Below are 16,823 nucleotides of genomic sequence, written 5' to 3'. Positions count from 1 at the left end.
AAGTTAAAATACTAGCTAAAGGTATTTTGATATAACGTTGCTTCTTTGTCCTCAAATCAAAAATCCGTTTTGTATCGCGTTAACTCTACAGTCACGTGAGCCTCTACGTCACATGTAAACCTTGAAGAAGATGGCGGCTGCCGGAGGAGAGCCTTCATCTCAGAGTGTGTCCGATGAATTATTTCAAAACTTTTACACGGAGGTACGAGAATTATTTATGTGAGTGTGCGTGTTTGGAAAGTATCGCGCTCTGTGCATCCGTTGAAGTTGGTTGGTTTTCATGCTAATTCCCAGCGGTCTTCCTTACCTGAGCATCGGCTAACAACAAGCTAACGTTAGCTGAAGTGTTTCGTGAGTAGCTTCGTGTTTCTACCGGGACACCGAGAAAGGTCGTCATTTTGCTTTTGTAATCACGGCTAGTCTATCCAAACCCCAGTGAAAGAAAGCTGTTCTACGTAGCAGCTTCTTCAGCAGCAGTGCAGTTCGCTTTCTGTCATATTTGGGGTCCTGCGTTAAAAAAAAAAAAACCAGCGGCACGATGGGAAATTGGTTTTGTTTGTGTGTTTGAAGGTTTTCATGGTGTTTCCATGTTTTAACAGGTGAAGCAGATTGAGAAGAGAGACTCTGTGTTAACGTCCAAGCAGCAGATAGAGAGACTGCTCAGACCTGGCTCATCCTACTTCAATCTAAATCCCTTTGAGGTAAGAACCTGTGAATTATTAATAATTCATGTGCTGTACTACACTGTGCGGTGAAACTACAGTGAAAATTAAAAAGACCAAATGTTGGATATTTGGTGTGTCTTTATGGCACACCATTTCTCTTATGCACAGGTTTGAGGTACACTATTAATCAAAGGTTTGGGGTCACCCCTGGTTTTTCAGTTTTATTGTCATTTAAGTAATTGACGTCCACTGATGTTAGTACCATCCACTGAAGCATTATTTGGACATTACGGCACTGAAGCAAGTAGTACTGTCATAATGTCTGAAGATTCTCAGTCGTCCAGGGGAACTGGACTTTCAGTTTAAAACTGAAACTGAAAGTCCAGTTGCCATGACTCAACCTTTAGATACTGTTAAAATGCTGTGGAAAATGCAGTGACCCTTGACCTTTGAACAGCAATGTAGGTTGTTCCACCACATTGGAGAACTTGCCATTAATCTAAGGCATCTGAGTTACTTCCATCACTTAATGTCCTCCCAGGCTAACCCTCTGATGCTGAGATCTGTGGGGGTCATACAGTCTGTTGCGGGACACCTTTTTCTTGTTGCTGAAGATAGTTCTTTATGACTATGGGTGCATGTTTGGTGCTGCAGAATGAATTGTAATCTGACACCTCTCTGATTATACTGAGTGGTGGATAAAAAGCAAAAACTGTAGTACATGAAATGTTTGCACAGTATTAATTCTATTGTAGTTTGAAATACTGGTAGAAGCTGCCTTCACATTACCAGAGCCCAAAGTGAGTCTGACCAGCAAAACCAGTGTATTGATTTATAATGAGCCCGGTTCTGCTGGAGGTTTTTTCTTCCATTAAAGGGAGTTTTTCCTCTCCACTGTCGCCAAGTGCTGCTCATGAGGGATTTGTTGGGTTTTTAGTTCTTGTAAAGTGCCTGGAGATGATTTGTATTGGGATTTGGCACTATACAAATAAAATTAAATTGAAATTGAAAAAAAAAAATTATATAAAATAGGGAATAACTGATTCCTTTGTGGAAGCCATACAAATGTTTTTATTTAATTGGTTATTATAATGACCGATCATTATAAGAAGTAGGTAAAATTTTCACTTGATTAGAATGTGGAATTTCAATACTAATGTTTTGGCTCATGTGATCTTGCCACAGTCTGTATTTATTACCAAATTTTATTTCCAGTCTCTGTTAAGCTTGAGTTAAGGCATTCAGGGTGTAGTTACCTGCCTTACACCCCATACTATGGTGGTCGACTTTTTTTGTTGATGCCTGTCTAAATGTTAAGCTAAACTTTGTTCATAGCATCCCTCAGTTCGGGATCCTCCTAGAGGCCTGGCACACTTCTGTTCCCTGTATGTGCAGCATTTCTCTCTTGCATGTGTTTTCGGTATTTGTAGTGTTTGACCTTGTCAGCCACCGTACTGTACTCTACACGGATGATTTCATTTTTGACTCCCTGTTGTTGTGACATTACTAGCGCACAGTTAAGAAATAACTCGGCTGCACAAAAAGCATGTTGTTAGAAGTAACAAGAAATGGTTCCAAGACCCCCTGAAGACTGTAACTGCATCATTGGGGAAAAGAGTTTCAGAATGAGACTTTACCCTACTACTTGTTTTTAAGTAAAATGTTTACATCATTTTCAGGTGCTGCAAATTGATCCAGAAGCAACAGATGATGAATTGAAGAAAAGGTTTCGGGCGGTAAGCAAAAGAACTGTGGGGGGAAACAAATATGCATTTGTAGTCTTATTTGTGTCATGATTATTTCTTTATTTGCTGATTATTATGTTTGTTTTTAAACTTATAATCTTTGGTGTCTTTAATTGTGCAGTTGTCCATTTTGGTCCATCCAGACAAAAATCAAGATGATGCAGACAGAGCACAGAAAGCCTTTGAAGGTAAATTCCTTACATCAGTGATTATATACAATATGTTGGAAACATACATCCTATCAGTAACCAGACAAACTCATGTCTCTGACATTAACACACTGTAAAATAGAACATTCATGCCCCCTGCCATTATGCGTGCTGTTAGATGAGAAAAAGAAAAAAAAAAAACAAGTATAAGTTTAAATTGATCCTGAATTTTTACTGTGTTTTAGCTGTGGATAAGGCATACAAACTCCTACTGGACCCTGAACAGAAGAAGAGAGCCTTAGATGTGATCCATGCAGGAAAGGAATATGTGGAGCATATGGTGAGTGTTCAATACATAAAATCCCTTACATTCCAAATATCAGATAGTTTTGCTTCCATGTTACGCAGCTCTCCTGGACTGTATTTGTTCGCTAACACTTGATTTTCTGCCACTCTGTGTTCTCAACAGGTAAAGGAGAAAAGGAAACAGCTGAAGAAAGAAGGGAAGGCACTGGATGTAGAGGAGGATGACCCTGAAGTGGTAAGTCAGAGAATTACACACACATCAGCAGTGAGAATATAATAAAGAGTAGACCTAACATTGTGAAACTATTTAAATTAGTATTAATGTTTGATTGGAACCATGGATGTCTATTCATTAATTTTTTCCCACATACCTGCTACATAATATCCCCAGTGTTTCATTTAAAAACAAGTTGAACAAGTGAGAACCTGAAAGATATAGATTTATTTTTTGACCTGTTGTATTTCCTCTTAAAAGTCAGTGTGGTGACTCTATAGCTAATGCTAATTTTACTATCAGTACTTGGTTATAGAGATTTGGGGATTTTCAAGCCTGGATAAAGTGACATGAATCATCAGAGCAATACATGTTAACCTCCAGAGTTTTTAGAATAAACACAATTTCAGTCAAGTTTTTTGGGACTTAACCTGAGTCTAAATACAAGATATACATCTGGGGCAACTTGCCAAATGACCTGATTCTTATGCAGTTGGCTGTATTAGCTATATCAGCTTGTGTTAATGTTCCTTCTGACTCAGATGAGCATCCAAAACAGTTTGACCAAAGTCATGTGTATTCAGAGCTCTCCTGTAGGCTAATGTTTATTGTTCTCCTTTCCCCAAATCTCTTACAATGGAGCTTGTGATATCAAAAGAGAGTCACCATACCCACGTCAACAGCAAATGCAGCAGGTTAAAAAGGGACATTAACATATATCAAATTACAAAGGGAATACTTTTAGGACATTATTTGGAACGTTTCCAGGGAACTAGCTGTAAAATGTGGGTCTCTTAAAATAAAGTGTAACCACTATTTGTCTTGGTCATGCCCATTATCATATATCAAATGACATTGACTTGTTCTTTTCCAGTTCAAGCAAGCAGTGTACAAACAGACCATGAAGCTGTTCGCAGAGCTCGAAATCAAGAGGAAGGAAAGGGAAGCAAAGGACATGCATGAAAGGTAAATGACATAGTATATCAATAAATATAGAATTTGGTTTTTGTTCGGTAACACTTAGATGTTAACCTGTTTTCTCCAAATTTACCAGGAAAAGGGCACGAGAAGAAGAAATTGAGGCAGCAGAGAAAGCGAAGCGAGAGAGAGAATGGCAGAAAAACTTTGAGGTGACTGTGCTTACTTACTCTTAAATAGTCACATGATGGTCTTGCTTTTTTGAAATTTTTTTTTTTTTTAGCTGACATTTTTTTTTTTTGTTTGTTTGTTTGTTTTAGGAAACAAGAGATGGGCGTGTGGACAGCTGGAGGAACTTCCAAGCTAAAGGCAAGAGCAAGGAGAAAAAGAACAGGTCGTTCCTCAAGCCCCCAAAAGTCAAGATGGAACAGAGGGAATGATGCTGTAAAATAGGACTTCAGTAGATTAAAAACCCAGTTATAAAAACCCTCAGTTCTGTGTATCCTCACCTTGTCGGCTACGGTCAGCTGCATAGTTGTCATCACCAGTCATCCTGGTACCTAAGATATGACAACGTTCTCATCCTGACAAACGTAGTTTTGTACTTCGTTTTCTAATGTACATATTTTGGATCTGGACCCAGAGATCTACTTCACGTAAGAAATGATGCATCATCCACTTCTGTAACTGACTAGAAAATTGTGACATATTTTGTTTTCCATTTGTTTTGTTTTTTTAACTAAATAAAGCTTGGTATTAACAAGCCTACTTCCTGTGGTCAACCAATCAGAATCTAAATTTTGTGGTCATTATGTAGGGTAAGGTCAGGAGACTGTTATCTGTATATGCACTTGGTATTACTATGATTACGGGTGTCTGTAATTACAGGTCACTTTACAAGCTAGTACAATACTGACCAGATTTACTCAGTATTGCAAACAGGAATATATTTCTGACCCTGCTACCTGAAATACAGCATTGTCTTAAATAAAAGAAGGAAAAAAAAGTTTTGAAATTAGTGTCTTCATATTGCCATTAATTCTGCATGTTTAAAATAGATTCATTAAAATCCTTTGACCTGCATAGTTTCTGCCTGGGACTTTAACATAAAAACTGCTCAGATGATTAAAGCAGCACTAACACCAATCCAGTATATAACAGCTAAATACCACAAAAATAGATATGAATGGAAAATGTTCAAGACTGGCACATTAAACAAAACAAAAAAAAATCTACAAAACAAATGTTAAACCATAAACAATAGCATGTTACAGAAGTAGAATAATGAGGGAAATATAGAATAATAACAAATTTTTACCGTCCCACAGTTCAAATCATCTTTCTTCCATGAGCCCAATTTCTTCAAGTCTTTTGGGCCATTTAAACAGTCTGACTGTCCTTAAATGTTGGGGTTCACATGACTTTGCACTGATCTCCACCCGCAGCAGAAGCTGAGACAGCATTAGATCCATTAGCTACTCCCACCAGTCCATCCAGGCTGAGACCCTGAAAGGCTCCAAAGAAGGATTCATCCTTTGCTGGGACTGGTTTTCTGGCAGTGGTGGTCTGCTGCAGGCGGACGAAAGGGTGTATTAAAAAAAAAATAATTGAGAAAACAGGTGAAAAGCAAAAATTTTGTTTTTACTTTTATTTTACTGTTTACCTACCCTTGGGAGGCAGTGGTGGCTCCTGAAGTGAGTTTTTCTGACAGTCCTTTCAGCGTTTTTCTTGGCCAGGATGGCTTGCTGTCGTTTCCTTTTGGCAAACAGCAACAGAGCAACATCAGGTACAGCACATGGACAAGCAGCTTATTCATGTGAGGAACAGGCTTATCCTCATTTAGCCAAGTCTGTCTGGCCAAGAGTCTCAGCTGTGTACCAGGAAAGTAACTGAACCCTTTAATTCCTATATTAGTTTCAGTTAAATGTACAGTAATGATGAATCTTACACAAATGAGTACATCCTTAATTTTAAAAAGTTGGCAAAATAGACAAATACAGGGTATGGTATCATATTTTTCTGATTAATGTTTTGAGCCACTGTACCTTTCTTTGTTTAGTTCGGCCTGGTATACTCTGAGCCAGGAGTCAGGGACCTTCTGGCTGCTGCAGGGAAGGCTTCTCCTCCTGCTGACACTCTTTCTGCGGGTGAAGCTGCTTCTGCGGACAGACTGGCTCCTCTTGGCCCCTCTACTGTTGGAAGTGTTTTTCCCAGACACACAGCTGGTGAACTGCTTCAGGGGAGCACCCAGCGACATAAGGGAATCCATTTTCAGTTTGTCTTGTTTTGATGCTGGTCGGTTTATCAGATGGTGCTTTTCAGGCTGTGTGGCACTGTCAGCATGTAGGTTATGACGTCTTTGCCGATGCCTCTTTGCTCCTTTTTAAATTTACTCCAGGAATAAGGCTTTACTCTGAAAATATAACAAAGAGCAACTATTAATCAATAAGACTAATAAGCTGTCAATAAGAGCATTTTCATATTGTCTTTCTAATAATGTCAAGAAAAAACCCACCTGATCACTCACAGTTTAAGTCAACCTACACTGCTTTTAGTATGTCGTCACACTTTTTAAAAAAGTGACAACAGTTTTATGTACATTTGTTAAAGCAATAAGGGATTCACTTACCAAGTGGTAGGCCTATCTGCTGTAGACAAGATTAGATGTTAGCATTATTTTTTAAAGTTGTAAAGTGCAGCGTCCCGTTGTTGCATTTCACTCAATACTTCAGTTTGTGCACGTGTATCCACCTCTGCTCCGTCACTGTCTGCTTTTATTGGAATGTGCCTGGTGACCTCACCAGTCCCCAAACAGGATTAGCTGAAGACACAAGAGCCATTTATCTCATTATCAACAGAGCAATTACAAGCACACCTGTGCAGGAAGTCAGCTGCTTGTTTACATTTGAGCTGTGAAACAGTTTATATAGACTCTCATAAAGTTTCTGCCTAAGCTGCAAACAGTCTGGCTTTACTTAACAGATGATGAGATAGTGGTGATTGTGTCAGCAGAAGCCAGACTGACAGGGCATGGACAGGTGCCGCTTTTATGACAGGGGATTTCTTCCTTTCCCCTATAGACAGGAGGGCATCTTCATTGACTGGAAAGATTAAGCGCCTGAGTCACAAACCTCAATGACTCATTCATTTACTTATAGCTGAATGTCAGAATTAAAGAACTGATTGATTAATTGAGTACTGGTTATCAGTTATATTAGTTTAACAATGGGATTATCTTTCTATTGCTAATCTACCCAGAATCCATAACAAATTTGTCCTACCTACAATAATGAAGAACTAAATATCTTTGTTCAACAGATACATTTAGACATCTATTAGTTAGCTATACAGCCATTACTCCAGCCCTTGGCAGAAAAAAAGTGTCCATACACAGGACAAAAGGGAGAAAAATGGGGGCAGTGAGTGAGGTTAAAGCAACAGTAGACTGGCACCTTACCGACAGATGGGGAAAGCTTATGTGACGAAGCATCAGTACACCTGTTGCAGCAGATTTTCCAGGTTTCCCTCACTCCCTTATCCTGACAGGGTGACAGCTGAGCTTAGGTTAAGGATGGAAATGAAAAAGAGGTTAGCTCCCAAAAGAAATTAAACACAATAAGAATGGGAAGAACACAACACGTGATTGCTAAGAGCTCTTACCTACAGTCAAGGTTAATTTTCTTCAAAGTTCAAGATTAACTCCAAAGTCCTTAGGATCTTTGCACTAAAAACATTTTTACAAGATATTCTTCACTTACAGCACAAGTAACTGTCCAATGCCTACAATCTAACATTGTGAGCAAAATAAGCCTGTAATTGCCTGAAAGAAGAGAAGTGTTTGACCTAATGAACAAGACAATGGCAACTTTTTAAAGTTAAAATACTGCATACATTTCTTTCATAAATTTTCTATTTAGCTGCGTTTGATTTAAGGACCTTTAAACAGGAAATATTTCACATTGTGCACAAACACATTTCTGCCACCCACTTGACTCCTTCACAAATCACGCAACAGGGTCATGCTGACATAAGAGATGGACTCAGACACAGTGATGATATTTAAAGACAGAGTGCCTCCCCTTAGCTACCACAGGCTCAAACTGATACTTTGAGCACCATAAGCCTTTGGCAAGGAGGACTTAACTTTAATTCTACACAATCATACATATATACAGTTTTATATGTTTTAATTTCATACAAAAAAACAAGTCATGTACAGGTTGAGGGTGGGGACTATAACCTACTGGAATTCTTAATAAATACCGTTAACAGGAGTTGTGTGGCTCACTGACTATGCCCAGGAGCTGTGTGCTTAATCTCAATGGAAAGACTTCAGGTCTGACCAGATCACACATGGAAAAGGCAGTTTATGTTTTTTTTGTATTATGAAGGATGTCAGAATGTTCCCATGACTAATGATGAACTTCTAAGAAATCACTGAACAAAACAACATGAACATGTCACCCACTCCATCCACACCTCTACACACAGAGCACACATACACCCAGAGAGCAGCGCATAACATAAACATACTCCTATCAATAAGACAGGCTACAGAGGCCTGTGTGTGGAGTGTCCATCACCATTATCATCTCATTGGTGAACAATAACAGGACTAATGATCGGAGATTAAGGGCAAGATATAAGGGATAATCCGTTATAAAAAAAAAAAACAAAAATAATACACAATGCAAGTACTCACATAACAAAAATGGAAATGTAAACTTCAAACATTTGCTTCTTCTGGAGATAATTAAAATTTCCAAAGAAATATATTCAGTTTTATAGATTTTTGAATCTATGTTGTGTTAGAAAAACAGAATATCATGCATGTCTCCATGTTTAGAACTGTGTTGGTGAGGACTTGCACTGCATATACAGCTCCATCTTCTTTTAACCTTTCTTTAGACTTGAGAATGAGTTCTTGTAAAACTGGCTGCACTAGTGATTGCAGTAGAGAGGAATCATTTTCCTTACATGCAAATGAAATTAGATGGACGGAAGAAAAGGTGGGAGGAAGTTGGTTCAAAAGTCAAAAGGAAGACAGGAGTGCATAGAGGGCTACTTTGGGTACAAACAATCTCCCGTTTAAGATTTCTGTCCTTTATTGAGACTGTGACGACTAGAAAAGATTCATTAGGACTCAAAGTCTTCTGTAGGCCATTTCGATCTCTCTGCCGCAAAGAAAACATGCCTCTCGTGGCTGCAGAGGTGGCTTATCAGAGGGACAGAGCAGAGGAGCAAGACGTGAAGGTGTCCATGCGTTAATGACAAACAACAGAAAACATCTGAAGCCCGATAAACAGTTCACCTGCTCCACATAACAACTCTCCTCTGTCAGTCAGTCTTTGCAGACTCGAGGGTCATCGACTGATGTCCCGGTTTCCCTCCCAGTTCTTGCTGCCCGCTGCCTCGCCACTCTCAAAGAAAGGGTGTTTGAGGGAGTCAGCCAGGACCAGCCTCTTAGAGGGCTCATATTCCAACATGCTTTCAATAAGGTCAAACAACTGGTGGTGCTCCTCTGCCTCTGACAGCAAGTACCGCTGGCAGGGAAAAAGGGAAACAACAAAGCTAATAAGAGGAAGTCTGACTCACCAACTGCAGCGCGAAATAAATACACTTTCTTTTCTTTAAGTAAAATGTTTGTTGATAGTCAACCTGTTAGATATATATTTTTTTACTATGTATTGTCTCTTATGTACACACTTATGTACATATAGTGTGAACTGTTTTGACAAGAGTCAATGTATGGGATTCAAATTTCTTGTGTATCGAACAGACTTGCAATAAATCGGATTCTTACCCGTAGGGGTTTGCAGTTTTCTCTGACATATTTCCCTGCTGAGGAGCTCTCGTCCCAGTCCAGACGCCCACGATAAAAATACTTCTGCTTCCTAAAAAGGTACAAACAGTGTGAGCAGCATTCAAATGTATAAATATTGTTTTCGATATAAAATGTGCATCACTTCAGTGTGTTTGTATGTGCTTTCACCTTGTCTTACGAATCATCCTAGAGGGCACTGGCCCTAGGATTCTCTCCATCATGGCTAAATGTTCCCTGTTGTCATGAGTCTGAAAGAATAAGTTAAATAATCACGATTCAGCAGAAAGGAGGACAAGACAGAAAGGAAGACTGATTCAGGACACAATCTGAATTTAACTCTGCTGGTTCTGCTTCTGTCAAGCAGTCAGAGCTCACATATGACACAAAGAGTTAACTGACAGGAACAGAACGCTGTTGTACCTGAAACAAGGTGAAGCCCAGGTAGTATTCAAAGAGGATACAACCAATGCTCCACACGTCACAGGGATGGCTCCATCCTAGCTCTGAACAACAAAATATGTTGATCAAAACACCTAGGGTACCTCCAGTCTGGGACTAAGGCTTGCTAACATTACAAATGTATTCAAATGATTCAGTGTATGAGCTACATAAGGCAATGTGAAAATGTCACGTACTACCCAGAGAGCAATGATACACAGATTAGAACTAATGCAAAATGAACTCATTACTCTTACATTAACCAGGGCCAACTGCCTTCAAGCCTTACTACTCCCTGCTGTTGATTGTCATGTTGATTATATGTGAATGACATATGTCAGCTGAAGTGAACCAGAAAAGGACAAATATCACCTTTTCCCTACAGAATATGACACCTTAAAATGTTTTTCTGTGTGAAATCTCGGGGGCTGTGCTGTGCTTGTACTTTAGTCTACAGAGTAACGTAGGAACATCTTAACTGTACCAAAAACAACTGTTTATCTTCAAACAGAGTTGTTGAGTATCTGGTGCTTAATTTAACTTTGAGTGTGGGCTGTTGTATTTACAGTGAACATATAGCCTATAGTCTCACCTAGTATGACCTCAGGAGCACGGTAATGCCGTGTGGATACAATGGTGCTGTGGTGCTCATGATCAAAAGTAGCACTGCCAAAGTCCACCACACGTACTGCTGTGTTCTTAACTGTACGCTCTTCTCGTTTCTGCAAAACAGAAAAGTGTTTCACAGCAATCCTTAAATAGACTTTCCTACAATTTAACAAGAAAAATGCTCAATATTTCATATTCATTCATGGTACCTAAAAAGGGTTTTTTTTTTCTTCTTCTGTTGCCACTTACCTTCTCCACATTGTAGGACATTGTGAAGTCTGAGTTGACAAACAAGATGTTCTCAGGTTTTAGGTCTGTATGTGTCAGCTTGTTGTCATGGAGAACTATGGAGAATATGTACAGTTTGTTTAGTCTTGGACAGTGAATTAATTACTTACTTTATACACTACACCTTCAAATCATCCAGTGTGCTGACGTTAATTCAGTAAACAGAAGGATGAAAAGAACATTTAGAATAGTTAAAAAAAAAAAAAAAAAAAAGAATCCATCCACATATGTGTGACAGAGTATATTTAATTTAAAAGACCTGGCTACAGTTTCTACAGAAGTTTCTTCATTTAAAAAAAAAAAAACTAAATAATCACGAACATTTAAAAAAAAAAAAACAACAAACAAACAAAAAAAAAAAACTTACATTTCACAGCGAGACAAATTTGGTAGGCCATATGTCTGACCTGACCAATTGAGTAGGACAGGTAGTTGTTTTCCTTTAGAAAGTCAAAGGTGCTGAGCGCTAGCAGCTCAAAGGAGATGCACATGTGACCGTGGTAGTCAAACCAGTCATACATCTGTACACAAAGGCTGCAGGGCAAACAAGACGTTAGTGATAAAGTGGCTTATTTGCACCAGCATCAGTTAACAAAATTAACTGTAGTATCCTCAAAAACTCACTATTTGTTATCAGGATCCTTCTCATTGATCTTCTCGAGCACATTGATCTCCAGACGAGCTGCTTCTTTGTATTTCTCTACATTCTTTATAATTTTTAGAGCAACATGGTTTCCTCCCCTGTGAAGACAAGTAATACAAGACAAAACATGTACATTACATTTGTATGCAAGCCTCACTTCAGGGAGGAGATGCAGACCCAGATTCAGAGGGTCTGTTAAGAAGTATTTGTTTTTTTTTACTTTACACTTAAAACATAACAGTTAATAGCTTCACTATGCCAATGTCTCTAATATCTGTTATATATGTGGGAACAAGAGAAGTGACTCCATACAGAAGCTCCATTGGATGATATTAAATCCAAATTTCTGTGACTGAAGCCTAACTCTGACAAGTAAAACACAAACACACTTGCTTCTAGATTTCCTACTATGGGTCTTAAAATAGGACCCCAGAGGCTAAGAGCTGTTGTGTTCCAGAATGACACACACCTGCGATGGTCAATGCACTGCATGACCCTCCCAAAGGTGCCTTCTCCCAAAGTGCTGACAATCTCGTCTGTAACACAACACAGAAAGAAAGAGAAAAAAAAGAAAGAAGGAGAGCGGGGAAAGAAAGAACAGGAGTGTTAGATGTTTGTACTACAGCAGGAGTACACAATGCAAAATTATAGACAGGCGTATCAATGCTAGCGCCCATCCTCGTTTCAAAAAGCTGCCTATTCAATTTGGCAGGCTGGAAACACTTTCAGGTAATCTATGAATATCAGAAGCATTGCACTATGATAAGGGGGCAAACATAAAATGCTCCCTTTCTTGGATGACCAATTTGAGCTATCGAAATAGAGAGCACATCCTTTCAAGATGTGGCTGTCTTTGCCCAAGTGGACATGTAATTCTTAAAACAGGAAAAAAAAAAGTTTTTACTAAAGAATGCGTTGTACTTAAATAAGTGTTCATGTATGTTTACTGTCTATATATGAGCACAGGTTGTATTAGAAAGATGGCAAAAAAAGTGTATGTGCATGTTAGAAGTGTACTAAAAAAAAATAAATAAATAAATAAATATGTAAGAACATCCCTGAAACCGTCATAGTGCAAATTGGCTAGCTTAAGTTACAGGTATAAAGAGTAGTTGTACTCTAAAAGGCAACAGTGACAAACAGCTTCAAATGGGAATCTATATTTAGGAAAGTCAAATAACCTGTGAAACAGAAAATGCTCCACAGCTTAAAATCCTAGAACAAAAAGGAAAAAAGTACCTAAAGGCCCTCCTAAAATCTTCAACATTCTTGCAATCCACCCTGCTATTTCAGCTAGAGCGAAGAGCATTCTAGCAAGGCATCATCATCAGGCACTCCCATGTCATGTAAATGCTCTATGCTTTAATACTCATATGGAGAAGGGTTACGATAGAGTAGTGGCAGTGAGTACATCTCTCTTGCAGGACGTCCCCACTCCGACAGATCAGGTGCCCTTCCTCGTCGTCCCTCACACTCAGTGCCCGCGTCCGGCTGTCGCTCCGCTGTTTTCACACCCAAACCACCATCAGCAGGTCACAACACGAGCGTAGGGAACAGGGGGTTTTCAGGGGCAGCCGCAGCCATGGCGTCAGGCGGCACAGGTAGACGAAGAGGGAGGAGGAGGGTGGTGTTGGTGGTAGTTGATGTAGTGGTTGTAGGTAGATTTGGTGGTCATGGGGCGATTCACGCATGACACCACGTGAAGGAAATATATAACGATAGGGATATAGTGCAAGGGAACAAGTCAAAGATCACATGTTGTCTTCTGCTCCTCTCCCCCCTCTACCTTTAAAACCCCAGCTGCTTACAAACAAGGAAGCAACTGGGATAGCCATTCATCAACGCAAAAACCAATTAAGACAGTAATATAACTAATTCAAAATTTAACAGGATGACTTTTCATACTAAAAAATTGAAAATAAATGAGAGGACCATATGTAATCAAGCAAAAAAAACAAACATATAACCCTAAAATTTACACTAGATCAAATTCAAACAACCTCTTGCTCATTTAAATGGATACTTACTAACACACAAGTGTGGTCAAAAATTTATGTTTTAAATGCCTTCAAAGTTATATTCAATTAAAATCTAAATTTTGTATGATGTTTGGTAGAACATTTTCACTTTTTTTCCCAACCCTATCTACACTATCTACTAGATTACAACCAACTACTAGCATTGAAGAATAGGCCAATACAACAGATAACATACTAAAAGCACCACAGATACAAAATTAACCATGATTAGATGAAACTGGGGTTCCAAAGTTATGAAGGTTGTGTTGGATATGTATCTGTAGAGCAGCAAGAATTAGGGGCTAATACTATTAAACTGCTGAAGAAGTGTTTAAAAATGAAAATGCTCTGCCAATTTAAAAGAAATGCCAATTCAACCAAAACCCACTTAACAAAAATAAAACAAAACCCCTCTGACAGAACAAAAACAAATCATAAAGATTGTACTACTTACCAATTCCTGGGGCTGTGAAGAACAAATGGTTAGAGAAAGAGGGACAGAAAGAGCTGAGTGAAAGAGACAGAGATGGAAAGAGAGAGGATGAGGAGAATTAAAACACAGTCTCGGGTCTGGCTGTACTCACCGAGGAGGATGGGCTATAGGACCTGGTTCTACGCCGCCTTCGTTTGTGCTTACGCCTGCTGCCTTTCCGCCCGTACGACTCATCCCGTTCACGCTCTCTTTCACGGGGACGTCGGTAATCGTACATGTTTGGTGAAAAGTCGCGTGGATAGTAACTCTCAGCTGCTGCATGTGGCTCCCTTTCCCTGTCACGGTCTCGATCTCGGCTCTGATCCAAGCGTCTGTATCCCTCGTAGTATCTTCGGTCAAACGGCCGATGCTCGGTCGAACGATTGTCATAGCTACGACTGAATCAGAGGAAACAGGCATATATTGAAACCTCAAAACTGAAAATGAATCAAAACACCAAAAATAGACCTGCAAAATTGGTACTATATACACACAAGCACACCTCCTTGAACGTGCATAGCTTCCTTCCTGTCTGTGTCCCCGTCCCCTTCTGTCTCGGTCTCTGTCACTGCTGGAGGAGTAAGTAGGCGATCTTCTGTGTCGGTGTCTTCGCCCTCTGTCTCTGTCTCTGTAACGGTCTTGATAGCTGCTTCGACTGTCTCTGTCTGAAGACGAGTATCGTCTTGTGTGAGGCATCTAGTGAATTATTCAAAGGACAAACAAAACATTATTATATGTAAACAAGTAATGAGGCCTGAGGAAAAGTTGCTCCTAAAGGTTAATGAAACGGTTGGTGAAATAAAACCGAAAGAAACAGTTTCACATAAATTTAAGAAGGACAGATGTGTATTGCAAGACTAAAAAGGGAGTTAGGAGGAGACATTGCAGGACACAAAAATGACTGAATATGTAAAACTAACTGAACACACAGCCAAAAACTTTTGTTCATTCTTGGCACCATGCATTCGAGACTATGTTTAAAAAATATATATCTTAACTTCACTATTGAAACAAAGTGCCCTTGGAAAGGTCCAAATCGTTCTTTAAAATCAGATATGGCGAGTTGATTGACAACATCAGCTTAGTAAACATACAGTATTTTTGTAGCGTGGTGGTGAAGGGCCCCGAACGCTAACCCACATTTGAATATCACCAGCCAATGAAACACATTTCGACAACTTCACCATGAACCAAGAGTAATCATGCAGACTTGAAATCTGTACAAAAGGCTGCAGTTAAATAACTAACTTGATGTGGTCCTGGAATTTAGTGAACAAGCAATTTTGATTTAGTTTAATAACTATGTTCAAGTACCACATTTAACTAGTAACGTTAGCAACCCACACTGGTTAGCCTAAATACAGAAATATATCAAATAATTTAAAAATAAACCGACTTAGAATTCACGAGTGCATTATTATTAGCTAACGTTAGCTAAGCTTGACTGAACTAGCTACGCTATGTTGACACACATTAGCTACCGCTGAGTTAAACTCGTAAAAGCGTCGTTAATGTGTTTTCATACAAGATAAGACGATGCAAGAAGCGATAGTAAAACTACAGCTTAACGTTATTCATTTCAGCGCTTTGTCGACAAGCGTTGCAACGTTAACACCAATTCTACCCCAGCGTATAACCAGCAGATATAGCGTTAGCTTTAAACTCGAGCCAGCTAACTAACTGACCAACCTAGCCGCTAGCCTGCTTTGCTAGCAACAACAGCTAATGTAAATAGTCTGACCGCCATCTTAGCGGCTAGCTTAGCTAAACGGCTACTTACGCTAGCTGCCGTGCTAACCTTTTAGCTATAAACAAGCACGAAACGGCTGCATTTTATATTTACCGTTTTAGCAGCGAGGCCTGTGCGTTTGTCCCACAAGAAATCCGTGATGGCGTTCCAGTTTTTTGCTTCTATATCCCTGCTAGCCCGACGGTCAAAGCTCCAATGCTAGCAGCTCTTTTCTCTGCCTGCCCGGGTAGAGCTAGTTCTGGTTCAGACTAGTGGTGTTAACACCTCCCAGCCCGAGAATGTAATGCTGCCTGTGAGTACACAGATAACTAATAAACCCGCAACAGTTATAATTAATATGTTAAAAGTGTAACTCTAACTAAATCAATTTTTTCCCGAAGATCTAAGTTCATACAAAATGTGATACTTATGGATCATTTTGATGTAACGGTTTAGATGTATTTTTTGGGTATTATTTTTATATTTAACGCTAAGTCACAAGTTAGTTTCATCATATGAACCAATAACTCAGGTTTTCGCATAAATTTACCTTTTCGCAAGATGTCAAAATGTCTAACTAAAAAGATCGACTTATGTACTTATTCTTGACTTATACATATGGAAAAGCATCAAATTAATCATTCATATAAGTAATTTCATCATTTTAAATGTCCATAATTCAGTGGTACAAACTTCAGACAGTAGCTGTCAGACAGAACAGTGATTTGTTTACTTGGTCATTTATCACCCATAGACATAATTCTATTTTCTAACATTTTATACACTGAACAATCAGTCGGTTATT

At 39.1% G+C, this 16,823-nt stretch overlaps 2 protein-coding genes across 3 annotated transcripts; one reads left to right on the top strand and one right to left on the bottom strand.

Annotated features, from left to right (window-relative positions):
- The first annotated feature begins 82 nt into the window (after positions 1 to 82).
- dnajc8 (DnaJ (Hsp40) homolog, subfamily C, member 8) lies at positions 83 to 4,765 on the top strand. Its single transcript, XM_026300105.1, has 9 exons — positions 83 to 202; positions 600 to 701; positions 2,345 to 2,401; positions 2,532 to 2,598; positions 2,805 to 2,899; positions 3,029 to 3,100; positions 3,954 to 4,045; positions 4,134 to 4,209; positions 4,318 to 4,765. The coding sequence occupies exons 1-9, from the start codon at positions 131 to 133 to the stop codon at positions 4,435 to 4,437; spliced, it is 753 nt and encodes a 250-aa protein (XP_026155890.1). The 5' UTR covers positions 83 to 130; the 3' UTR covers positions 4,438 to 4,765.
- Positions 4,766 to 8,050: 3,285 nt separating this feature from the next.
- Positions 8,051 to 16,301, bottom strand: clk2a (CDC-like kinase 2a). 2 transcript variants are annotated; one of them, XM_026300103.1, is made up of 13 exons: positions 16,133 to 16,301; positions 14,792 to 14,985; positions 14,402 to 14,687; positions 13,211 to 13,301; positions 12,269 to 12,335; positions 11,781 to 11,897; positions 11,524 to 11,690; positions 11,118 to 11,212; positions 10,852 to 10,981; positions 10,242 to 10,324; positions 9,990 to 10,069; positions 9,801 to 9,891; positions 8,051 to 9,540 (listed from the first exon to the last, which is right to left on the bottom strand). In XM_026300103.1, the coding sequence occupies exons 2-13, from the start codon at positions 14,983 to 14,985 to the stop codon at positions 9,361 to 9,363; spliced, it is 1,581 nt and encodes a 526-aa protein (XP_026155888.1). In that variant the 5' UTR covers positions 16,133 to 16,301; the 3' UTR covers positions 8,051 to 9,360. The 2 variants fall into 2 exon arrangements, with proteins under 2 accessions (XP_026155888.1, XP_026155889.1); XM_026300104.1 differs by lacking the exons at positions 13,211 to 13,301; positions 14,792 to 14,985; positions 16,133 to 16,301 and having other exon boundaries at positions 14,402 to 14,540.
- Between the last annotated feature and the right edge of the window lie 522 nt (positions 16,302 to 16,823).

This window comes from Mastacembelus armatus, chromosome 11 (genome assembly GCF_900324485.2).
Source record: "Mastacembelus armatus chromosome 11, fMasArm1.2, whole genome shotgun sequence".
In the NCBI taxonomy this organism is placed as follows: domain Eukaryota; kingdom Metazoa; phylum Chordata; class Actinopteri; order Synbranchiformes; family Mastacembelidae; genus Mastacembelus; species Mastacembelus armatus.
Note: the sequence above shows the minus strand (reverse complement) of the source record. Positions and strands in the feature narration are given on the sequence as shown.

What these genes read in the sequence shown, in the direction of transcription:
- clk2a (XM_026300103.1), bottom strand. Translation starts at nt 14,985, where the DNA reads ATGCCTCACACAAGACGATACTCGTCTTCAGACAGAGACAGTCGAAGC. An exon ending in AGCTATGCACGTTCAAGGAG is followed by an intron (nt 14,688 to 14,791) that starts GTGTGCTTGTGT and finishes CCTCTGATTCAG; the next exon opens with TCGTAGCTATGACAATCGTT. An exon ending in CCTATAGCCCATCCTCCTCG is followed by an intron (nt 13,302 to 14,401) that starts GTGAGTACAGCC and finishes GTGTGAAAACAG; the next exon opens with CGGAGCGACAGCCGGACGCG.
- dnajc8 (XM_026300105.1), top strand. Translation starts at nt 131, where the DNA reads ATGGCGGCTGCCGGAGGAGAGCCTTCATCTCAGAGTGTGTCCGATGAA. An exon ending in AGGAGGATGACCCTGAAGTG is followed by an intron (nt 3,101 to 3,953) that starts GTAAGTCAGAGA and finishes GTTCTTTTCCAG; the next exon opens with TTCAAGCAAGCAGTGTACAA. An exon ending in GCAAAGGACATGCATGAAAG is followed by an intron (nt 4,046 to 4,133) that starts GTAAATGACATA and finishes CAAATTTACCAG; the next exon opens with GAAAAGGGCACGAGAAGAAG.